The sequence below is a fragment of the Platalea leucorodia genome, assembly GCF_965183815.1.
Source record: "Platalea leucorodia genome assembly, chromosome: 18".
Lineage (NCBI taxonomy): Eukaryota > Metazoa > Chordata > Aves > Pelecaniformes > Threskiornithidae > Platalea > Platalea leucorodia.
In genome coordinates this window covers 3,830,146-3,855,177 of record NC_138840.1, presented here as the reverse complement: position 1 = coordinate 3,855,177, position 25,032 = coordinate 3,830,146, and the positions used below count along the sequence as shown (strand labels likewise).

The 25,032-nt window shown below is 59.0% G+C and overlaps 2 protein-coding genes across 12 annotated transcripts in view; both read right to left on the bottom strand.

Annotated features, from left to right (window-relative positions):
• The window catches only part of SDC3 (syndecan 3), a 47,460-nt gene extending 31,165 nt beyond the window's left edge, over positions 1-16,295 (bottom strand). The window contains exon 1 of the mRNA XM_082329384.1: positions 16,161-16,295. Coding sequence (XP_082185510.1) covers positions 16,161-16,247 — 87 coding nt within the window. The 5' untranslated portion in view covers positions 16,248-16,295. The remainder of the gene's footprint in view (positions 1-16,160) is intronic.
• Positions 16,296-22,212: 5,917 nt separating this feature from the next.
• Positions 22,213-25,032, bottom strand: part of PUM1 (pumilio RNA binding family member 1) — a 78,926-nt gene continuing 76,106 nt past the window's right edge. For all 11 annotated transcript variants that reach the window (XM_082329639.1, XM_082329636.1, XM_082329641.1 and 8 more), the window contains one exon: positions 22,213-24,015. In XM_082329639.1, coding sequence (XP_082185765.1) covers positions 23,884-24,015 — 132 coding nt within the window. In that variant the 3' untranslated portion in view covers positions 22,213-23,883. The remainder of the gene's footprint in view (positions 24,016-25,032) is intronic.

The window sequence follows — 25,032 nt, the reverse complement described above, 5'->3', positions numbered from 1 at the left end:
GCCCTCCACATGCCACAGCAGAGATGCTTGGTGGGGTTTTTCCCCTCGAGGAGCTGGACCCGAGACCTTTCCCAGCCATCAGTTCCACAAGCAAAGCAACTGCCACCATTAAGGGGGATTTTCTCCGTGGTTTCCAAGCACACCAGGTCAGCAACACGGAGCAGGTGGAGGGGCCGCATCCTGCCCCCACGGCGAGGGCAGGCAGCAGAACCCGCACAGCCACGTGGTCCCCTATGTTTTAACAGCTTTCTGAGTGTTTTGTGCAAAACTCACCAATACCAGCACATGAGAAACCACTTTCTGAAGCTGCTCCCAATGCACCAGCCTGTAACACTTGGGAAATCCCCAACGGCTCCCCCCACAAGCTGCCCCTTCCTTGGATGCTGGGAGCCCCCCCAAGGGCATCAGCCCCAGCCATAGGAGGGTGCACAAACTCTAAGCATCATTTTTAGGGATGCAGAAAGCACCCAGGTCCAGGTCGCACAGCAACCATGAAAATGGCAATAAATACTTTTAAAAGGGGGATTGTGGGGGGACAAGGAGAAATGCTTCATTCATGCCACGCTTCAGCAGTATGGAAAGGAGAAAAGCTATCGCTGTCCTGACGCTGCGATAACCGTCGCCTATCTGCTCCTAAAACTGTTGCAGTTCAGTTACTGGAGCCCTGTTGCCCCTCCCCATCTGTTCTCACGCTGAGCCACAGCTAATGAACCTCCTAATAATGATTAATCAGGAATATATTAGAGCCTCCTGCATGCAGCTTTGCTGGCTGAAGATTAATACCAACTCCCCCTCCCCAACAGCAGGTCCCCCAAACCACTGGCAAAAAAATGAAGGAGCCCTTTTCCTGACGGCATTTAATTAGGAATAATTAATCAAGGGTGGTGCTTGGCGGACCGCGGGCCCAAGCAATAGGATGGGGTATTTGCAAGCTTGCGTGTAGTCAACGGAAAGGAGTTTCTGCCCACCTTCCCCAGAGTTGTCATGGAAATTGTAATGGATGTTGATTAAGATGCTGCGCTTGCCAAATGCAAACGTGCCGCAATTTTCAGAGGGACTCCAGCCTGAAGGAGATTAGCTGGAGTAATCCGGCGCTGGGTTAAAGGGGAATTGTTGGAGGGAGAGCTGTCCCCTTTCCAGGCATGGGGATGGAGAGAGAAATGAGATGCCCCACCTCTGCCCAGACAAGCTTCATGCTTTGCAAATGCAGCTTTAAAGGGATTTTTTTTCTGCCCTGTCACCAGGAGGAATTAAAAAAACTCCAAAATATAGGGAAGCAAGGAGCCAAGGTGGGATCTGCCAGCAACTGCTGCCAGAAATGCCCGGTGCAGGCAGGGATGGAGGCAGGGAGCTCAGCACCCATCCCAGGAGAGGAGAGGTTTCATCTCACCTTCCCTGCCCGTTTGGACTGGGACGCAATCCCAAAGCTTCACCCCAAAACTGCAGACCCATGAGCATCCATTCACGCCAGAGGTGCAAACAGGTTTGGACCCACCCACAGGGCCCCGGGATGAGCCCTGCAGAGGGGACGGAGAGCGAGGTATTGCTCAGAGCCGCCTGAGCCCGCAGTCATCCGAGCGGCCATAAATAGACCCGATTTACATATGTAGGACGGAGCCCGCCACGCCAGCGCGGCCACGACCTACTTTCCTGCGGCCCCAGCGGGACGTGGGCGCGTTTGGGGGCTGTGGCGGGCTCAGCTCAGCCTCTCCGGAGCAGCCTTCCCCCTCATGATGAGCAGAAATAGGTTGGGAGTCCCGCTTTTGACGCATCCCCAGGTTTTCGCACCCAAAACAGCAGCTCCCAGAGGATGTGACGGCTGCTTGCGCCTCCGAAACGCTGCTGGCGTTGATACCTGTGGGAAGGGACTGGTGGGCTCGGAGCATCCATCGGGTTTAATCACACGCTCGCTGCGACTTGCTCTGGCGCTCTGAGCAAGCTCAGGCCCCGGTTCCCGCACGTGTCACCTATGGGTCTCAGCGCCTGCACGTCTCCGTCTCCCAGTCCTCGCTGCCATTCCAGAGTCCGCCAGCACAAGGCTCTTGCAAGATGGGGCACATGGTATAAAGACGTCCACGCACCCTGTACACGCTATTTTTAATTTCATAAGCCTTTTTGCAACACTGAGCATAAAGCAATAAGCTTTTACCGGTGCCCCTGGGATGCTCCTTCCCTTAAGGACCGCAGAAACCGATTGGTTTCTGTACAAACATGGCTTTTTTCCATTAAGAAAAAAAAAAAAAGAAACACACCATAATCCACCGCTGCTGAGCATCTTCTCGCTCGCAGGCGTTTCAGCAGCGTTCACCTGCGGGTCTGAATTGGGGATGGCACTGGGAAGTCCCCGAGGGGAGAAATGCCGGTATTTATTTCACACCCTGTTGTTTCCCTCAGCATGGGCAGCTCTCAGCAAATATCCAGGCAGGAAGGAGGTTTCTGCGCCGTCTTTCTACAATAGCAAAGATTCAAAGCAGCTTTAGCCTTCTGGTGGAAATGCCCCTTCCTGACACATTTTGTGTTATTTGTTCAGAGCTATTCAGGGCTTCCAGTCTCTGCTGTTGAAGAAAAACTTATTCTTGTAGAAGGAAAATAAAAACCATCTCAATCAGCTCTCAGAGATAGTCCCTGGAAGCAGGCGAGGAACAACCAACCAATGCAAGAGGTGGGTGTTTCAGCACACCTGAGGCCTCTTTTATCCATCCAGAGTAGTTTGCTTTAGTGCCCAATGGCTGAAAGCACAAGAGGATGAGACAAAAGGAAAAGAGAAATGTTCTGCCCAGCCAGGGAGGGTTGAGAGGGGAAGAAAGAAGAGAAACATTTCTTCTGAGGGTGGGTGGTCAGTGCACTGTCAAATGTACCAGCATCGCTGGGGGGGACGGGTACCTGCATCCACATGGTGGGCCTGTCAAATGTACCGACACCCCTGCATGGGGACCAGTACTGGTGTCCCTGCGCAGGGATGGGTATCGGTATCCCTGCAGGGGCAACCGTCACAGAATCACAGAATCGTTTAGGTTGGAAAAGACCCTTAAGATCATCAAGTCCAACCGTTAACCTAACACTGCCAAGTCCACCACTAAACCATGTCACTAAGCACTACACCTACACATCTTTTAAATACCTCCAGGGATGGGGACTCAACCCCTGCCCTGGGCAGCCTCTGCCAGGGCCTGACTACTCTTTCAGTGAAGAAGTTTTTCCTAACATCCAGCCTAAACCTGCCCTGGCGCAGCTTGAGGCCATTTTCTCTTGTCCTATCACTTGCTACTTGGGAGAAGTAACAAGTCAAACACACCAGCACCCCTGCACAGGGACAAGTACCAGCATCCCCAGGCAGATACCAGCCAACTACACCCAGGACCCAGCCTCAGTGTCCCAAGCCCTGCAACTCTTCTCACTCACAACCCAAAAGCCGTCAGACCAGGAGGAAAATTAAAGTAGGGAGCACTGAATCCCAGGTCAGCACGCTCCCAGGGCACTGCGACGCCCACGGCTCCCCAGCAGCCACCAGCGGGAGAAACCACAGGGCTTGTTTCACCCCGTGCTCAGCTTGCTGCCCTAGGAAGATGTTTCTGGCTTCCATACAGAGCGAGGAAGACTCTCTCCATGCAGTGACCACCTCCCACCAAGCACCGTGTTTTCCTCTGAGCCTCAGCTCCACAAGTCGAGGCATTCACCTCGTGCGTGGAAAAGTATTTCCAGCTCTTAAGCCAGGAGGCAAAGCTTCAAAACAGGACCCCAAGAAGCTCTCACAGCCCAGTGGGTGAAGGAAATGGACCCAAAATTTTGATTTCACAAAATGGGAAGATTTTCATGTGGGTTTCATGACTGGTGTGATCCCATCAGAAAGGCACGCCATCGCAAAAGCGAACATAAAGTCAAGACATTTACTAGCCTGAAACACCAACTGACCCTTCGTTTTCAAGTCAAAACAAGCCAGCTTGTCTTCGTAACACCTTCTTTTTTTTTTTTTCCACCCAGGAAACGCTTTTCTACACTTCATCTCCAGAAAAATGTGGCTTTCCAAGTCCCCCTCCCTCCTTCCATGGGCAGGGCCTGCTGCTGCTCCCGGGCAGCACCCGCTCGGTGCCCTTCTGGCCGTTTCACCCAGATCTGCTCTTCCTCCCTGGATTTCCCCTCCTGCGATTTTCTTTCCTCTTTCTCATTCAAGCAAGGTTCAAGCCGTGCCGTGCCAGGTGCTTGGTCCCAGAGCCACCCGACTGGGGCATGCAAACCCTTGGAGCTCTTTGCCAAGATAAGCCCTGGCCCCCAAAACCTTCAGTATGCAAAGAGCCCCGACCCGCTCCCAGCCCACGACCATGGTGGACCCTGAATCCCACAGAAGCAGCCGTGCTCCTCAGCCAGGTTAAAACCTTTGCAGGGGGAAAGAAAAAAAATCATGAAAACCCACTAAACCACTGATTTTTAGGCAGGGAAATGCAAGGCTTGAGCAAAGGAGCACAACCCTCGAGCCCTGCTGCCTGCCAGAGGACTAGGAATTTTTTCCCTGGAAGATACTGGGTCAAATGAAGCAACAACAAATTTCCCCTTATCTGCAGGATTTGGCCCGTTTCTCTGGGAGTGCATGCTTTTCCTCATCTCCCGCCCCATCCCGGGGAGGGGAAGGACCCCTTTGCATAGGATAAATCCCGCTGCAGCTGGCGAAGGCACTGGGGAAGTTAAGGTTTGGGGCTTCCCTAATTAACAGCGACCAGAGACACGGAGGAGGCACCGACCCCACTTCGGCATTGCTGCAAACACTAAAAAGAAGAAGAAACCCAATGAACTTCTTGGTGCGCTTTCATTTTAAGTCAAGATTGAGTTTACGACGTACTTGGGAGAGCCACAAGATTGGGTTTTCAGACAGGTTTGGAGCTCCGGGTTACGGGAGGGGGGTTAGAGCTTGTCCCAGCCTCCCGAGCCAAGAGGAGATGGGAGAGCAGGAGGCAGGGAGCCTGCAACCCCAGCTGAGGATGGGAAGCACTCAGAAAAGAGCTGGAATAACATACAAACCGTGTTGTTGGGGGTGGTTTTTTTTTTCCCTCTAATTGCTCTTGCTATTTTAACCGAGACAGACATTTCCTTGATGATTTTCAAGGGCTATAAATGTTTTATGTCCCTTTCCTCTACACTCAGGCAGCAACTTCTGCTGATGTTTGGCGTAAGCAAGACCCGGAGCGGAGCAGTTGGGTGCTGCCAGGGTGCAAAGGGACCAGGACACCAGCCACAGGGAGACGATCCAGCCCCACATCCACATGGAAAGCTATCATCCCCCGCATCGCGTCCTCTCCTTCTCCCCGTTCCTAGAAGGAGATCCCACCGCCCAGCCTCTGTGCAAAATGTCTTTCTGCTGCAGAAAACTATATATAGTGCCTAAACCCTTTGGGGGCTTTGCTGCTCTCCGAGATATTTATAGCTGGAGGCAAACTCCGACTGCGCTTGCTGGGAGCAGCTGGAATTGCACCGGGAGAGGCAGGATCCGGCCCATGCCTGCGGCAGGGGAGGGGGCACAGGGATGAGCATCCCGCCTGGCAGCCAGGATCGGCCCCAAAAATGCCCGTCTCCTGAACTGCCATGGGAGAGAAGGTGTGGGTGCTTACCTGCCAGGGGTTAGGGGGGGGTGGGGAAGGATTAGGAGCTTTTTGGCCAAATCTGGAACAAAGAGGATGAGCCACAGAGCCGAGAGGCTCAGGAACAGCCCAGCAGCTGGTCTGTGGCTCCTATCCAAAAAAGCAGGCGCCCAACCCATTTCACCAAAAGCATTTCCCAGGGGATGGGAAATCCACCCCACGCGGCCCCTCGTCTGCTCCGAGCATCCAAAGTGGAGCAGGAAGGAAGAAACGGTCCCTTCTCCCAAAACCTCGCGCCCAGCCCTGCTCCTCCTCCACACCCAGCTGGGGGAGGGCTCGCACCGCCTAATTGCTGGCAGCTTGTCCTCCTCACATCCTGACTTTAATACAGTCCATCAGGCAAAACACACCAGCTGAAGGAAGGAAAATAAGGGGGGAGAGGGATGAAGAGGGGGACACGCAGGCAGCGGCCATTTCCTGAGCTGGGGGATGCAAAAATCCTGCCGGCACGATGCAAGCGGGGATGAAGAGCAGGTCGGGAGCATGGGGGCTTTGCACCCCAATCCTGCCTGATGGAAAGCAACTGCTCCCTTCTCTGTCTTAGCATCCCCATCATCACTAGTGGTGTGAAGCTGTGCAGCACGGATTCAGTAATGCTTTTCATCCAGGGGTTACAGCACCGGGATGCTCGGCCCCAGGGATTTAACCCAGCTGCAGATATATCCTTTGCTTGTGCTGGAGCTGGCGAGAGCAAACAGGGAGTTTGGAGCTGGGTCAGAAGGAAAAACCCCCACATTTGGGTTCCCAGGACCCCCTCCCCTACCGCCAGGTGCTTTGCAGCCGGGATGGCCCCAGCCAGATCCTCAGCCTTGCACCAAGCTGGTGGGACCAGCAGCCAAAAAGCTCCTTGGAAAAAAGAAAAACAGAAATAAACTGTTTTTACCAAATATTGTGTCAGAGTCTATACACAGGAGCCCATGGGGTTGATCTTCCCCAGTCTCTTCGCTGATGCTTTTAGCCCAGCACAAAACCCAAGTGCTCAAGGGCTGGAAGGGAGCACCCCGAGGAGACAGCCCCAACCATTTAGACCCAAAAAGTCACTGTTTAGACCCAAAACCTCAATCCTCTCACGGGAGGGGGCAGGACACGGAGCTATTGCTTCCTTCAGCCCCAGCCACCCCAGCCTGCCGCCTTCCCTTTACAGCCGGTGGAATCCCAATTCCCTCTCGGGTCGGGGCGCGTTTGAAGCCGGATTGCAGCACCCAGAGCCCGGCCAGGTTTTGTTGGTTTTTTTTGGGTTTTTGTTTGTTTGTTTGTTTTGGTTTTTTTCCTTCCACTTCTCTGCACATCAACCAAAAATACTCAAAGGACATGCTCCTCGCAGACTATTTCTGGGTCTCATTTGGGATGTTAGAGACACAAATAGAGGTTGGTTGTCTGCACACTGAGCCCAGACTTTGGTAAGCAGCATCCTTTGCACACATGTCTCCGGCTGGGCGAGCGTGCGCATGGCAGGGGCGTCCCGTGAGCATCCCGGGGATGTGGAGGATTTCAGGCTGGCAGAGGGGGATGTCTTGCTCCGAGGATGCAGAACCCATGGCGCATCCTCCCTGCTGGCTCTTTGCAGCCCTTTTTTACTGCAAGAGTAAGCAGGCACAGTGCAGTTGAGCTCAGCCCAAAGGCAAGGAGGCACAGCTGCTCCGAGCACGGTGAGCACTGCTGTGGGATGCCAGCAATGGTGAAATGTCCGTAGGGATGCCTACGTCCCCGCAAGGGACGATGCGCCAGGGACCGGCCCGTGGGTACCAGGCAATCCCTGCAAACCCAGCCATGCCCATCCAGTCCCCGTGCCACGTTCAATGGATTCTCTCTCTTCCTCCACGGCAGCAAGAGCCTTCCCTCCCACCCTCCTCCTCCTCCAGCCTTTGGCTGGGTGCTTGAAGAGCTCTCGCCGTGGAAAATAAAGGGATTCAGGATGCTCTACAGCCAGGACCTGTTCCCGTCCAGGACCAGGGCTGCAATGATCCCTGCGGCACGGAGAGCATCTACCCACCTCCGCACAAACATCCCTGGGATCACCCGCGGTGGCTTTAAGGCCAGCTACGTAGGGACATTTGGGGATGGCGTGACCCACGCTGCAAGGTGTGTGCGCAGGGCTTTAAATGCCGCAGCCAGAAGATGGGACAGGTACCTTGAGTTGGAGGAGCAGGCATTAATTAATCCCAATTAAAGACAAGAGGGCAAAGAGAGAGAACTAGCTGCATCACCCCAATTACAGCCCCGTGGGATGTGGCTCATAATTAACACCCCAAAAATCCAGGGGGTCCTGCCCAGCAGTGCGAGCCCCCGCAGCCCCAGCACTGCAGGAGATGCCTCAATGCCTCAGGGGACGCCCCGACGCTACGCTAACCCCCCCACAGCCCTCTCCCACAGCCTAATTGCAGCTTGCCAGGCAGCTAACGAGCAAGTTGCACCCAAAACAATTATTTACTGATAAATGGGGAGAAACAGCTCCTTTCAGCACCAGGAGAAAACAAAAACAACCGATTACGGAGGCTGGGTGCTGCGTCACAGGCGGCTCCGCTCACCTGCGCATCCCAGCCGGGTGCAGCTCTGGCACCTGCGGGTCCCCAGGGAGCCCCGTGGGATGACGATGCCCCACGGCCACTGAGCCCAGCTCAGGACCCTATTTCATCCCAGCTCACTGCACTTGATGCCTCGAGTCCCTGTTTGATGCCCAGGTCCCCATTTAACACCCGGGTTTCCCCATCAGCAAATACATGTCGGCACGCTCCCTAATTAGCGCCAGGCTAATTAACCCCAGGATCCCACCCAGGTTTGCAATCATCTGACAGAGGCAATGGCAGCACCACGCGGGACGTGAGCCATGCCTGCTGGCTGGGCACCGACTTGCAACCACTGGTGGCTACTTAGGGCCTAATTGGCACTCGGTGGTGCCACGGGAGCACGAGGAGTGGGTGCTCCAGGTCACGGCCCCCTGGCACCCAAGCACGCTGCCCGGGCTGGTGCGCACCGAGCTTGTCAGGCCTCAGGCAGAGGGGAGCACCCTGCAAAGCTGATTTATTATATTCTGTGTTATTTGTCCCAGAGGAGGAGGCGAGAAGAGGGAGCGGTGACACCGGCCGAGGACCAAAACACCCCAAAGTCACGGGGACATGGTGGCCATCACTCCCAGCGCCTCCAAAAAAGGGAACCTTGCACTCCGAGCAGCCTCCCGGGTGCGGGTTAAAGCATCGCCGGAGCTGCATAAAATCATCCCATTTCATCAACAAATACCTGGCAGCTCTGGGTTTTTCCATTGGGCCGGAGCCAGGGCTTCGGAGAGCTTTAAGTGCCGGTCCCTGCCTGCTCCCCACGCTCCCCCTAAGTGCCATCTCCGGTGACACTTGGCTCTGGCTCTTAAATACCCTCGTCCCAGTGGCAGGAGATTCCCACAACACTCGCACCGAGCAAACGCACGTGCAGCCTGTGCATGAGGGAGAAGGAAAATTAAAAGCTGGACAATGCTACTCGCCAAAAAGCCCCCCAAAAATGGGAAAAAAAACCGCATTATTCCAGCTTCCTCTGATTAATCTGTATGGGGTGCGATGGAGCCGTTTCCCAGCAGCATCTCGGGACACAACAGATATCCCTAGGACAGGCAGCACCTAGAAAAGTTGTTAGGAGCCCAGTGGACCCGAATTTGCCTTAAAGGAGCTGGAAATGGTGGACTGACACCTAGTTTGGGGCAGTAAAGCTCTCTGCATGCTCCATGCCAGCACCACTCGCTGCCTCTGCAGGGAAAACTGCTCTGGGGTAGGAGAGAAACACAGGGCCTTTCTGCTCACTTACAGCTTTCCTTGCAAAAAATAAGAAAGAAGATTTTTTTTTTTTTAAATGCCCATTTTGGACCAAAACTCCCACTCTCTTTCCCCAAAATGCAGCCCTCTGCTATATTTTTGACACTTGCCAACACGAACATTGCTCCTAAACCAAGCCAAATGCGCTCAGGACTGCCTGCCCTTCTCAGCAGTTATTCAGCCCGACCAACGCAGCTCGTGAAATAGCTTCATTCCCCTCCTCCTCCTCTGGAAAACAGCATTTTTTGGCAAATAAACTGTTTTGCCAACAAGTTGTGCTCCATGCTGCCTGAGAGATGATGCTTCTCCCTGGCTCCAGCCTCCTCCGCCCCAATGGGCCCCGATTCGGGTCCCACATTGGGGCTGCAGCGGTGGGGACACATCCCCAGGCTTCCCCACATTGAGGGTTTTTTTCCCCCCCCCTTGCTAAAATAATTTTTGTTTTGCCATCGGCCGGGAAAGAAGCAGCAGCCCTGAGGTTGCTGCTGTTATTTTTATCTTGAAATAAATAGTTTGAGCCACGGCCAAGCTGTTCCGAGGGAGGGAGATGCTTTGCATTGTGGCCGCGGAGATATAAACACACGCAGCCTCCGTCTTGGCGGGGGCACATCGCATGGCCGGGGCAGAGCGAACATCCCAATCCAGCCCAGAGAGGGATGAAGTTGCCTATTCTGGGATGCCGAGGTGGAAAAGGGGGATGTAAGGTTTGGGGACCATCACTCCCAGGGTGGGGACCACAGTCCCCATCGCTGTTCACCCCCAAATCGATGCTGTCCCCTCCATCGGCTCAATGCATCGCGGGCACCGCCGCAGCTGCGTTAAATACTGGTTTAACCAGGACCAGAATTAACTTTTTGAGTCATTTTTAACAAAAAGCCTTGAAAGAACTGGCTCTAAAAACGCTTTCACCTTCCCGACAGCAGCATTCCTGTGCCACCGCACGACCCCAGGTTCAATCCCATTCCTTCCCAACCACAGCAAGACCCCAAAAAATACAGTTTGAGAGGGGCGGATGCTGCAACCAGGCTCAGTTCAGCAGCCCCAGGAGCGGCCCTCTGCCTGGATCTGGCCACGTCCTTCCCCCCCGCCTTGACCCCCAGCACAGCGGCCGCTCGCCTCCTGCCCCGCGGGGCCGGGCACAAACGGGGGGCCTTTGCCCCGCGCTCTGCACACGAAGGTCGCCGAAACGCTCGGGAGCTTTGCATGAGAAGCTCGGCGTAAATGTCAAATTAATTAACTGGGAAAGATGTATGCGTTGCCACAAAAAGCTCTCTGTTTCGCCCCTCCGCCCTTCCTCCCACCTCCGCTCTCCCCAGCGCGGGGCATCGGCTGCAGCTTGTGAAAGCCACGGCTGGGGGAGGTGAAGGACCGCTGGACACCCCCGATGGCGAATATTCCCCCCCCCCATAAAGCACCTCAACAAGGGAACAGGGAAAAGCACAAAGCGAGGATGGAAAAGCTGGGAAAACCTCTCCGGCAGCCGCCGCTCCTCCCTCCGCACACGTGTTGCGGCACCGTCTCCAGGGACACGGCCGGCGAGGGACGAGCATCTTCTGCCGGGGCCAGGCTGACACCGCCGGGGTGAAAAACAGAGGCTCGCCCCCCTTTCTGTGGGCGAGAGGCTCGATGGCATCACCCATTTTGCAGGATAAATCCTTCCCCAGCAGCTGCCTGGGGTCCTGAGCCAAAGCAGCCTCGTGCAGGCGTTAACCAGAGCAGGGAGGATGCTGAGGGATGCTGAGGGATGCTGAGGGATGCTGAGGGATGCTGAGGGATGCTGAGGGATGCTGAGGGATGCTGAGGGATGCTGAGGGATGCTGAGGGATGCTGAGGGATGCTGAGGGATGCTGAGGGATGCTGAGGGCCACAGCTCTGGCAAAGGCACCTGCCTGCTGCTCCCAGGGGATGCCAAACCACATGCTGAAGGGGGTTTCTCCCCCCGGATAACTGCTCTCCCTCTCCTGAGCATCAAGGCTGGGTTTGCAGAGATGCCGAGTGCCGGGTTCATGCATTGAGGAGCAGAATAAAAGCAAAAAGCACACCCAGAGCCACGCAGGGTGCAAGGAGGTGATCAGACGCGGCCTCCCTGTCCCGCTCCGAGCATGGGGAAAGCTCGGGGGGAAGAGAATGTGTGTTCAGAATTAATGCCCCGACTTAAAAACATTTTAAAGTCTTCAAAGGTTCAGGGGGGGGAGCAAGGCTCCCGTCTCGCAGGGCACGGCCCCGGTGTCGGTGCCTCCCCAGCTGACCAGCCCCGCAGGGTTTGGTACCCGGCTCACGTCGCGCCGGGGCCCGGCATTCCCCCGGCCCGGCTGCCGTCTCCCAGGGCTGCCGCGCGTCTCCCGGCCGCTCTTCCGAGGGGAAGAGGAGCCCTAGGGACACTTGGGGACGTAACAGAGTTAAGTGGCCAGAGGACCCTGTGCCCCTTGTGAAGCTCTGGGACCCTTTTTTTTCTTCCCCTCAGTTTCTCCATAAACCTGCTTCACCGCTTGCTCGTAAGAGGAAGGAGCTGGGTGCTGAGCACAGCCGGATGGGGAGAGCTGGGACGTCCAGGTGACAAACAGGGCTGGGTCAAACCACGGCATTACCCCAGCTCACACCTCAAATCCCCCGCCGGGAGCCAGGCTGACTCCTAGCAAACTCATTACATGCCACACAACATCACGGCAGTCCCAGAGCACAAACCTCAGAAGGGAAAGACTCCCCGTGGCCCCGATGCCACCAGGGAGCTGCCAACCCCAGACCGTCGGCAAACATTGTGGGAACAAGGGCGCCCTGCAAAGCCCCAAGCCCCCACGTCGGCACCGGGGGGGCCCAGCGCTGCAGGGGATGCTGAAACCCCCAAAGCCTCTGCGGGGGGAGGCGGATGCTCCACCCCAAACCTCTGCGGGGCCGTGGGGCATCTCTGGGTCCCGCGTTCCCCATCATCCCTCCGCATTGAGCCAAGGGTGGATTGTAAGGGATTGCAAGGAGCAAGGGATGCCACACCACATTAACCCTCGCCGGGAGAGCCCCATGGAAACACGCTCCAGGACTACAGCAAAATCACCTCCCCAGTACCCTACAAAGAGGAGCAGGATGAGGCCGGCCCCAAAGCAGCCGGGCCCCGGAGCCATCCCAGGCAAAGCTCCAGCGAGGACAGGGACGTGCGCGGCGGGACCCGCGGAAAGGTTACGGCTAACCGACGCTCTCAGTAATTAAGGTGACGAGTTGATCCCCTAAGGTCGCGGCTCGGCCGGCCAGCCGGGGCCGAGGCACAGCATCCTTCCCCCGCACGCCGAGGGACTCGGGGTCCCCAGGCCGGGGGTGTCGCGCAGGGCTGGCTGGACGCACCCGCTCCCCCGGCATCTTGCCGCAGCCCGGCGCACAGGCCACCCTCGCTGATTAAAGCTCATCGGCCCACGCTTTGCCTGCATCTAATTAACGGGAGCAGAGCTGCCTGCCGCTGCCCGCTCCCCCTGCCCGCTCTGTCCCCGGACGCCGCTCGGCTGCCAGCATCCCGGCTCCCCATCCAGGCCCTGCGCAGAGCAGGAGGAGGAGGAGGAGGAGGAGGAAGGAGCTACCCCCTCGGCCTGCGTGTGGTCTGCGGGCTGGGGAGCAGCCAGCTCTCCCGCCTGCACAGAAAACAGCCCACTCTTGGATTCTCAGGTGTCTAATAAGGGGTTGAGCCCGCCACAGGCACGGCTGATGCGGGGGCTCCTCTCCACCGAGCTGCCTGGATCTCCCAAACAGGTCCGGAGCCCGTCCTCTCTCAAAGTGGGCCGCAGCCGGCTCCGAAGCGATGAGGCAGGAGATGGACAGGGTGAGCTCGTGAGCTTTACAGCCCTGGGGAATCCCAGCCAAGACCAAGCCTGCGTGTCTGTGATGCTGTTGGGAAATCCCACTGCCAGGATTGGGTCTCGGCAGGAGAGGCAGCCCCTGCCCCACAGCGTTCCCACGGAGGCACACAAAGGGTTAAAGGGACCAATCCCTGCTTCCCCAAAGCCGGGGCCAAGAGGGATCACAGCCACCGGGAGATCAAAGGGAAGCGCTGAGTCCCAGGAGACTCATTACAGTTCCCACACACTCCAGCCACACCACGTCCCCGGGCCGAGGCCGGCAGCCCCGTCCCTCCACGCTCCCCCGGGTCGGAGACACGGACACAGGGCACTGGGCCCATCCCGGGGAGCTCGTGGGCTCGGTGCCAGCGGGAGCCGGAGTCATTTGTCCCGTCTCTGCAGTGCAAATATGAATTCATTCTCCAGGTGCCGCTCCGGAGAAGGGCTCCCCGGCAGGGACCAGGGTCCGGCGCGGGGTTTGCAGCCAGCGTTACCCAGTTGCCTGCACAACTTCACCAGGGGGACGGGGGTCCCCAAATCCATCCCCCATCCCATTATCACGGCAGCCGGTGGGGATGCACCAGAGCTGTGCCCAGTCACTGCTTCCCATCCCGGTGACCCCAGGGAGAAGCCGAGGCTTTGTCCAACGAGACCGAACGATTTAAAACCTCCAGCGAAGAGAAGGAGGGGAGAGGAGACCTCGGTCCCCTCCGGCTGAGGATGCCCGATGTCCCCTGGAGCATCCCTCACGGGGAAAGCAGCCTCCTCCCAGCCCCGGAGCTGCCCCATGGTCCCCAGGAGCATCCCAGCATCCCATCACCTCCCATCCTGGCATTTAACAAGCCCGTAACCTTTCCTGCCTAATTACCCTCAGCAAATGCCAGCAACCGCCTGCATCGCCATCCACCAGCCAGCAACTACAATTCCCCAAATGGGGAAGGGGGAAAGGCTTATTGGGGGGGAGCGAGCACCCATGCAGCCGACCCCGCGCCCGCCATGGGTGCTGGAGATGCCAGCACAGCCGCACACACCTCTCGCTGCCGTGGGCACCCAGCGATGGAGGGGAGCTGCCAGCGGAGCTTGGGCTTCCCCGGATCAATGGCAAAGCGCAATACTCAGCTTAATAAACTGCCCCTTGGTACAGCGCGCAAGCGGCCGCGCGGCATCGCCGGGAGCCACGATGTTTATCGCCGCTCGCCCGAGTAAATCATGCACCCGATGGTCTTCTCAGTAACGGCTCAGCAACCTCCTCGGAAACTCCAAAGTTGCATCTGGCTCTTCGGGAGGGGGAGTAACCACAGCCGGGAAAGGCGGGCAAACGCCCCGCATGCACCCACCGCCCCGCAGAAATAGGGGTGCCAGCCCACGGCACCCACAAACCAGAACCCTGGGAGGATGGGGAAGAGCTCTGGGTTATTTAATGCAGCAGGTCGCATGCTGGTGAGCGGTCAGGCCCTGGGACTTCTTCCTCTCTTAAAAGGGAGGAGGAGGAGGAGGATGCAGCTTTCCTCCCGGTCCTCCCGAGCAGCTGCTTCTCCTGACGCCCTGGAGCACAACCGGTTGCATGGGAAAAGCATCTCCTGGTTACAGGAGGATCCTTCCCGGAGAGCATCACCCAACAGCCAGCGCCCCGCAAAGCCACCCTGGCTCCCCCAAACGCTCCCATAAGCGGCTCGTGGAAGAGTGAGCGCTGGGCAGGGTGCGGGCAGGGCAGGGTGCAGGCAGGGCAGGGTGGCTCCGGTGGAGGTTTCCCAGCTGGAGCATAGGGAGAAGCGGTTTTGGAAGTGCCACGAGAAACCACAGACATAACCCCTTCCTCCTGCCAGCGTGGAAACCCTCTCCCGCGAGCAGGGCTGGGAAAACCTCCTGGGAAGCGCCTGGGCAGAGGGGGGCCCTGCCTGTGCAGGCAAGGGGCGAGCAGCAGGCAGGGCTTGCCTGCATCTACCCCTGCACAGGGCTGGAGGTGCAAGAGAGATTCCGGGGGGCAGGCGGGGGGGGGCAGGCGGGGCTCGGTGCCTGCAGGGACAGGGCAAGACCCCCCCCAAGTTTCTTCTGCCCCCGGGACCGTGCAGGAGCGGGATTTTCCTCCCTCTCCCCCCACGCAGGGTTATTTTTAAGGCGTGTTTCCCTACGACCTTCAAACGGCATCTGCCTGCATCCCCCTCCCCACGCACACGCCCGGGCCCCGGCACCCTGCCTGCCCCCCCGCCTGCCTGCTCCTTGCCCAGCCCTGCCTGCACCCCTGGGGTGGGGGGCACCGGCTCCTGCCTGTGCTGCCTGCTGGGGGTCCGCGGCTTTGGGGGCTGTGCAGGCGGGGAGGGGCTGGCGGGGAGCAGGGTGCTGGGTGCCCCAGGGTGGGCGGCGGAGTCCCGGAGCCCCCCCAGCCCGGTGCCGGCCCGACCCCACCCGGGCAGGGTGCGGGTCCCCACTGCCCCCCGCAGGGTGCCGGCTCCGGGACCCCCCCGCCCCGGCTCCGGGGGTGCCCCCGCCCCGGGAGGCTGCCGCTGCCAGCCCCCCGCCCTCCCCCGCACGGTGCCGATGCCGCTCCCAGCCCCCCCGCCCGGGACCCAGCCGTGCCCGGGGCTGCTCCCACGTCCCCCCGCCAGCACCGCTCCCCGCGCACGGTGCCGGGGGGGCCTGTGCCGCTCCACGCACGGTACCGATACCGGTCCCACGCCCCCAGCCCGGTGCCGCTCCACGCACGGTACCGATACCGGTCCCACGCCCCCAGCCCGGTGCCGCTCCACGCACGGTACCGATACCGGTCCCACGCCCCCAGCCCGGTGCCGCTCCACGCACGGTACCGATACCGGTCCCACGCCTCCCCCCCCCCCCCCCCCCCGGCCTTTACCCCTCCACGCACGATGCCGGTACCGGTCGCCCCCGCCCGGTACCGGTCCCCCCGCACTCACCAGCGCGGCGCGGGCGCTCAGCAGCAGCAGCAGCACCGAGAGGCTCCGCAGCGCCCGGGGCGCCGGCACCGGCACCTCCCCGGGCATCTTCCTGCCGCAAGGACGGGCAGCGGCGGCGGCGGCTGCAGCGGCGGCGGGAGGCGGCGGCGGGAGGCGGGGGCGGGGAAGGGCCTTTGTTGCCGCCGCCCGCGGGAGGCGGTGGGGGCGTGGGTGTGGGCGTGGGTGGGGCCGTGGGTGGGGCCGTGGGTGGGGGTGTGGCTGTGGGTGGGGCTCGGTGCGGGTGCGGGCCGCCGTCGCGCCGGACCCCGGCCCCGGGGTCCCCCCCCCGCCCCCGGCCCCGGCACGGCCCCGTCCGCGGGGACCCGGGGCGGGGTGGGGGGGGGCCCTGGGGCAGATGGGGGGATCCGGGGGGGGACACACACCTGGGACAGACCGGGGGACCCGAGGGTAAATGGGGGGACCCTGGGGCAGATGGGAGGGACCCTGGGGCAAATGGGGGGATCCAGGGGTAAATGGAGGGGAGCCTGGTGCAGATGGGGGGGGCTGGGACAGATTGGGGGGCCCCAGGGGTAGATGAGGGGGCATGGGGCAGATGAGGGGACCCTAGGGTAGATGGGGGGGAGCCTAGTGCAGATGAGGTGCACTGGGGCAGGTAAAGGAGGGGACTGGGGCAAACTGGGAGGGGACTGGGGCAAAGTAGGGGTGGGCTGGGGCAGACTGTGGGGATGGGACAGATTGGGGGGATCCAAGGGGAGATGGGGGGATCTAGGGGTAAATGGGGGGGGAGCCTGGTGCAAACGGAGGGGACCCTGGGGGGACCCAGGGGTAGATGGGATGCACTGGGGTAGGTAAAGGAGGGGACTGGGGCAAACTGGGAGGGGACTGGAGCAAACTGCGGGGGAGGCCTGGGGCAGACTGTGGGGATCCAGGGGTAGATGGGGGAGACCTGGGACAGATTGGGGGGGGACCTATGGGTAGATGAGGGGGCCTGGGGCAGGTGGGGGGACCCTGGGGTAGATATAGGGGGGGCTGGGGCAGACTGGGGGGATGCAGGGGTAGATGGGAGGGCCTGGGGACCCAGGAGCAGATGGGGGGCAAGGGTAGACACAGGGGGGACCTGGGGCAGATGGGGGGGACCCAGGGGTGGATGGGAGGAGGACTAGGGGAGATGGGGGGGACTGGGACAGATTGTGGGGTCCCAGGGGGAGCTGGGGCAGATGGAGCAGGGGTCCTGGGGCAGACGGGGGAAGCCAGGGCAGCAGGGGCAGCGCTGAGGCAAGGGGGGGCTCAGGGGCAGATGGGGGGGCTCAGGGACAGTTGGGGGGGCTCAGGGGCAGTTGGGGGGGGCTCAGGGGCAGATGGGGGGGCTCAGGGGCAGTGGGGGGGCTCAGGGGCAGATGGGGGGGCTCAGGGGCAGTGGGAGGGCTCAGGGGCAGATGGGGGGGGCTCAGGGGCAGATGGGGGGGCTCAGGGGCAGTGGGGGGGCTCAGGGGCAGTGGGAGGGCTCAGGGGCAGATGGGGGGGGCTCAGGGGCAGATGGGGGGGCTCAGGGGCAGTGGGGGGGCTCAGGGGCAAATGGGGGGGGCTCAGGGGCAGTGGGGGGGCTCAGGGGCAGTGGGAGGGCTCAGGGGAGTATGGGGAGGGATCAGCGGGCAAACGGGGGCCCAGGGGCAGATGGGGGGATCCTGGGGCAGACGGGGTCACCTCAGGGTGAACGGGGGAGAGGAAGCAGGGGCAGATGGGGGCCCTGGGATCTGCCCCCAGGGTGGGCCCCCCACCCTGCCCCGCTGCCTGCGCCTCCGCGCCGTGGGACCCTCGGTCACCCCTGGATGGGTGCTGGGCCCAGGGCCCCCCCTACAACCCAGGTGGGGAAAATCCTCTGGGAAGAGCCGGGACTCAGTCCCAGCCCTGGGCCGATAGCTGGACCAGCCCCACAGCACCGTGCCTCAGTTTCCCCTTCCAAAAAAAAAAAAGGGGGGGATAACAGCGGGACCAGAGGACAGGGCAGTCCCCTGTCGCGACAGTGACTTTCTGGTGGCTGCCAGGCGACCCTGGGGTGACTTTGCTCCAAATTTGGGTGTTCAGTCCCCCGCTGGGCCCGGGAGGCGGTAGCTGTGGGTGAGCTGGGAACAGACGGGCTGGGATATAAATGAGCTGTTTCTCACACACGTGTAATTCCTCCTAATGGCTTTCGCACGCTTTCTGTGAAAAGCCTAAAAATATACGCAGATTCTCATGAAAACCCCTCATCTGAATGCACAATTCTGTGCCGGGAGGGGGCGGAGGGGGGAGAGGGGGGCTTCCCCGCAGTAAGGGGCATTGGCCTCCCAGCACCGCCGGTTGAGGAGGGGAAATCAGCCCAGTTCGGCCAAGCCCTGCGCTGCGGCCCCTCCCGGGGGGCGCGGGGCTGGGCCCACGCCGCGGCACCCCCCGCGCCCCGGCCGCTGGAGGCTCAGAGCAGCCCAGCTCCTCGGGGCTGCGGAACAGCGCGGGGGGCTCCGCCTCGGGGCCCCCCCTGAGCCACTTCTCCCTGTTTTACTTGCGTGTAATCAGCAGGATCCAAATTAATAATCATTAAAAAAAAAAAAAAAGGGGTATTAATATCATCAGCGAGAAGCTGGCGGGGGGCAAAACCCCGGGAGAGGCTTTGGGTGGCGGGGAAACGCAGTGGGGATGGGGTGGGGTGCTGGGGGGGGCCCTGGGGCGGGGGGGGGAGCTCTGGGGCAGTGGGGGGGTCCCTGGGGCAGTGGGGGGTCCCTGGGGCAGGGGCCCCTGGGGCCGGGGGCTCCCTGGGGCAGTGGGGGGGTCTCTAGGGCGGGGGGGGGTGTCTCTGGGGCAGTGGGGGGGTCCCTAGGGCAGGGGGTCCCTGGGGCAGTGAGGGGGTCCCTGGGGCCGGGGGCTCCCTGGGGCCGGGGGGGTCCCTAGGGCAGGGGGTCCCTAGGGCAGGGGTGGTCCCTGGGGCAGGGGGCTCCCTGGGGCAGTGGGGGGGTCCCTAGGGCAGGGGGTGTCCCTGGGGCCGGGGGCTCCCTGGGGCAGTGGGGGGGTCCCTAGGGCAGGGGTGGTCCCTGGGGCAGGGGGTCCCTGGGGCAGTGGGGGGTCCCTGGGGCCGGGGGGGTCCCTGGGGCAGTGGGGGGGTCCCTGGGGCAGGGGGTCCCTGGGGCCGGGGGCTCCCTGGGGCAGTGGGGGGTCCCTGGGGCAGGGGCTCCCTGGGGCCGGGGGGGTCCCTGGGGCAGTGGGGGGGGGTCCCTGGGGCCGGGGGGGTCCCTGGGGCAGGGGGTCCCTGGGGCAGTGGGGGGGTCCCTAGGGCAGGGGCTCCCTGCGGCCGGGGGCTCCCTGGGGCAGTGGGGGGGGTCCCTAGGGCAGGGGGTCCCTGGGGCCGGGGGCTCCCTGGGGCCGGGGTGGTCCCTGGGGCAGGGGGGGGGGGCTCCCTGGGGCCGGGGGGGTCCCTAGGGCAGGGTGTCCCTGGGGCCGGGGGGGTCCCTGGGGCGGGGGGGGGGGCTCCCTGGGGCCGGGGGGGTCCCTAGGGCAGGGGGTCCCTGGGGCCGGGGGGGTCCCTGGGGCAGTGGGGGGGGTCCCTGGGGCAGGGGCTCCCTGGGGCCGGGGGGACCGGAGCGGGGCCGGCGCAGGCGCCGGGCCGGGGGCGCGTTGCTGGGGCTGCACCGCCCCGCCGTGGCCGCGGCCACCCCTGCAGCTCCGCCGCGCTGTCCCCCCCGCAGGGCCCGGGGCCGGGAGGCCAAAGTCCCTGCGAGGTCCCCACCAGGGGGGTGGCACCCGAGGGGTGGCCCCCGAGGCGTGGAGGGGCGAGAGGGTGCCTGCACACGCGAGTCGGGGTCCCACGGGAGGGGGCGGGGGGGTGGCGCTGCCCGGCTGCCACCGGGGCCTTTTCCACCCCGTTGCGGCCCCGTTGGAAGCGGGAGATCTTGTTCCATCGGGTCAGGGTGAGTGTGATGGATCCCAGACGATGTGATGGATCCCAGGCATCGTGATGGACCCTGGCTGACGTGATGGATCCCAGCTGATGTGATGGACCTTGGGCGTTGTGACGGATCCTGGCTGACATGATGGACCCTGGCTTGCGTGATGGATCCGGGATGTCATGACGGATCCCAGCTGACATGAAGGTTCGTGGCTGATGTGATAGATCCTGGCTGATGTGTCGGTCCCCAGCTGATGTGGTGGATGTCGTGGTGGACCCTGTCTGACGTGATGGATCCTGGCTTATATGATGGACTCCAGATGATGTGATGGACCCTGGCCGATGTGATGGACCCTGGGTGTCATGATGGACCCTGGCTGATGTGACGGACCCTGGCCGATGTGATGGATCCCTTTGCATCCCTTCTCCAGCAGCGACCACCAGCCATGCTCAGGAGCAACCCAAGCTGGGCCCGGCCCGAGCGCCCCAGCCGTATCCCTCCCTGCAGGCCCCGCCATGGCCCGTGCAGGTCTGGGCAAGAGCTAAAACCATGGAATTGGTTCCGAAACACCTTTGCTGCCGCTGCCGCGGTGGGAAGGGTGCCCAGGGCTAACCCCAGGCCCAGAAATGCGGAGCCTGGGCAGACTCTCACCCCACTCTTGAACGTGAGATACGTTCAACTTAAAAAAATAAAAATATCCCCTGCTTTCATCACATTCTGCCCCAAATCCACAGCCACGGCGCTGCCTGGCTGAGCTGCTTGAAGACGCGGGGTAAATGAAGCGCTAAGGAGCTGTGAGAGCTACCAGAGCCCCAGGGGCTCCAGGACGCGTGGGACCCTCCTGGCTGGGCGATGGCTGCTGCTTGTTGCACAGCCTGGCTTCCAACCCGGGGCAAAAAAGGTGTCCGAAAGCCCAGGTCAGCTCTCCCTGCTAAATTTAAAAACAACGGCTGTGAAAACTGATAAAAACCACTGCTGGCTCAGAGGGGCACTGGTTTTTGTTGAGGGGTGAGAGGAAGAAGGTGGCAGCACGGGAAGGAGCGGTGATGTGACACGTAGTCCAAAATCAAACGTTTTCGTGCCCTAAGCCAAAAAACTAATTTCCTGTAAAATGGGAAGTTTCTTCCTCTCCATCAATTTATCACACATCACCCTGTTTGCACAAATGCTCAAACTTATCAGGATTTGCCAAATGATTCCGATGATAACCTTCAGAAAAGGTCTTCCAAGCCAGCAGCCGCTGAACCGCAGCACAGGGACGGGGGAGGTCCCGTGCGCTTGTACACGGAGAAACACCGGTGGTGGGAAGAGGCCGATTTTCTCCGCGAGCAAGGGTCACAGGCGGGGTCCTGCTCGGCGGGCCGGGGGCGAAGCGCAGGGCTGGAGCTTGCCCCGGCGGGGAGCTGGGGAAGCGAGGGCCAAGGCGGCCCGAGGAGGTGCCCAAGAAGGGGCCTGGGCGGCAGGCGGCGGGGCAGGGGGCCGCCGTGCAGGCGAGGCCGGGCCCGACTGCTGGCCCCGCGCTGGGCGCCGGGCTGAGCCTTGGGACTGGCGAAACTCCCCGGGAAGGCAGCTCGGTGGTCGCTCTTGCTTCTCTAGCCGGTCCCAACGAGCCAGAAAGCACGGCGGCACTGAATAGCACCGCGGCATCCCCAGCTCCAGGGTCGGCTGCCGCTCCCCAGTCCCTCCCAGCGCCTTTCCTGCTCCCGCCCCAGCAAGCGAGGAAGAGGAGGATGCGACCAGCTTCTGCAGAGCCATCGGCTGCGCAGAGCCCCAGCCCGAGCCTGCCAGGAGGGGAGCAGCAGCAGCAACCAGGAGGGGAAGGGGAGAGGCACCAGGGAAAGCCTTGCGCAGCCGAGAGAGGCTGGGTGGTCGCTCCCCTCCAACCGCTGCCCGGGGGATGGAGGCTGCGGGTGCGACGAGGTTGTAGGGGCTCTGGCTGTGCTCCAAGGGGAGAGGAATCCGAAATCCCCGGGCCCAGGCGGAGGCAGGGCAGCCGCGGTCGCTCCGCTCTTCCCTTCCACCCGCATCCGCCGCCGGGAGCGGACACGGCCGCCCTGCAATTAAAAAAGAGAGGCAAAACGCCGCGGGGACGGCCCTCGGCCCTCTGCCGAAGGCGTGCGAAGCAAACGCAAAGCCAGATTCCAAAGTTCTGTATTTTTCAAAATAAAGATCACACGTTGTTTAGAGACAATCTACACAAGAGTTACAAAAAATAGTCGCCCAGGCATAAGCATACACAGGTTTGTTAATTATACACATATGGTTACAAGTGTGCTTGCAAAAAAGTTCATTGGAAATATACACAAGGCTCTGTAAATGTACACCGTGTAGTGTTACAATTCTATATTCAAACAAGGAAAATTGACAGTATGTTACATTCACTTACAAGTAGACAAAATGCAAAATACAGTTCATCTTCTGTACAAAAAGGGAAGGTGATTCACACTTTACAAGGTGAAAAGGGACTCTGATTGTAAGGAAAACTAGGGGGTTCTGTACTTTTGCACTTTCTGTTTCTTACTGTCACAAAATAAGCAAAACATTACTTTTTAAGATTCAAAAAAACACTATTTTGAACTGAATCATTTTTGTATAACATTTAGAAAGGATCGCTACTGTTCAACTAGGTGACAAATAAAACCAAGCATTTATTTGTTTTTTCTTTTTAAACATTAACTAGGCTGTATAAAGAGAACATTTCCTTCAAAAGAAAAAATTTACTTCTGGTTGAAATTACAATTTACAATATACAACACTATATGCTACGACCATAAAAGGTGTGAATATACACTGAAATGCACAGGTTTTGCTAATTCTTTTTTTCTTACCAAAAAACGGGTTTATGTCGATTCAAACTTCTCCACATTTACATTACAGAGGTTTACAAATGTACAATTGTACAGTCAGAAGTATGTTCCACTACTAGGGTACATTATAGATACAGATCAGACATCAAAACAAGAAAATACTACAAATTTTTATATATGTAAAGTCTACACCAAGTATACACTATATATTTATAGAAGCAAGACCAAAGCCGAGTTGGATTTTTTTTTTTTTTTCCCCTCATGCTAAATAATCAAATTGTGTCTCTCAATGGTAACAGAACAAACCGAGGCGGGGGTAAGCCAGTCCACCCGCCCCCACCCCGCGCTTTAAAAACTTGCTGGGCGTGTACGTTTTCTTCCCCCAAAACGACAGCTAAGCTACCTCCTTTAGCATGTTCTACTCAAAAAAAAAAAAAAAAAAAAAAAAGCAATTAAAAAGTTTCAAAAACTTAATTTTTTTTTAAACTGAAGCTTTAGCAAGTTGAATTTTTTTTTTATTTATTTATAAACAGCGTTAAATGCATCGTTTGTGCCGTTTAACTAAAATTCAAACTTCTTGCTGACTTTTGACTAAAAGGAGAGAAAAAACCCAGGTATTTGCAAAAAAGGTGCCTGCAAGGCAGATGAATTAAAAACGGGTTTTTGTTTGTTTGTTTTCTTCAAACCAACCACCCTGAAAGTTTCCACATTTGGAATATAGATACAACAGTGAACAAAAATGTGGCCTTCCATGTACATTTGATACCTATGTACAAGTATTCTATACACCAGTAAAACAGCAGGGCAATTAGTTAATTAAAAAAAATAATTAGTACATGTTATGCATAATAAAATTAAAGAAATTTACAAAGGCTTTTCTTTTTTTCTTTTTTTTAGCAGGTTAGCAACCATAAAACCTGTTCTAACTGTATACTGGAATATTGTCGGTTGCTGGTTGTAGATGCCGATGGCCAGTGAGCTCCTCCCCGGTTCGCTGCCTCAAATGATCCCGTTCGGTGGCCCACAGATGGGCCCTAGGTCCACCCCGTTCTTCATGTAGTACTTCTCCAGCTTGGCCAGAATGTGTTTGCCGTAGGTGTATTTACGCAGGGTAGCGATGTGAGGCCGGATCTAGGAGACAAGAGAAGAGCGAGCGAAGGTTAGGAACGCGAGTGACGGCCACGTCGATCCCGAGGGAGCTCCGGGTAACGTACGGTCAGGGTGCCGGCCACCAGCAGAAGACCGCAAAAACGCTTGAAATATTAAAGTGCCATTTGCTGTAATCACCTCAATTATGGTGAATCAGGCTAATGTTCCCTAACTCCCTGATGTTATTTTTAGGAGGAACTTCTGGTCAAGCAGGTGGCATCGTTTTGAGCCATATTACTGGAATCCAGTTGGATTCCAGCGTGCGGGTGACTACAAGGCTTTGTCCCGAGAGCGGAGGCTGGAAGGACGCGAGCCCTGGGTGCTCGAGCTTCCCAAGGGTGCCCCGACACCCTGCCCCGGCCCGGGGCAGACACGCTAAGGCAGAAAAGGCGTCAGAGGGGTCTAGCTTTTGCTGAACGTGAGCAGGATCCTCTGCCTCCTTCCAGGCTACAGGCTGAACTTCAACAAACCGCTAAAAGCCCAAAAGAGTTGCTGGTATGAATTGCAGCCGTCTATTTGAAAGAGCTACTAGGAGAGGTATGCAGCGTTCCTGGGCTGAACAGCAGTTTCATTTCGGAACCTGACAATGAAAATATTTATTCTAAGCAGAGGAGAGGTCTGTGGAAGCAATCTTCACCCGCTCGCACCGCTTCACAGTAAGAGTCGCTGTACTAATGGCTGCGGCCAGAGGAAAACCGCCTTTACTGGCGGAGCAAGGAAAGCCGGTTGTGTTGCAGTAACATCATTATGCTGCTGAGATTCTCCTGGACGGTTTCAGAGAAAGGAGACATAAGAGCAATTCATTTTCCTTACTAGGTGAGACATATCCCACCTGTCCTGGTTTCAGCTGGGATAGAGTTAATTTTCGTCTTGGTAGCCGGTATGGGGCTGTGTTTTGGGTTCAGGATGAGAACAATGTCGATGATACACTGATGCTTTGGTTCTTGCTGAGTAGTGCTAAGCTGTCTCTAAATAGGTGCTAAGTGGCGCTCACACTGG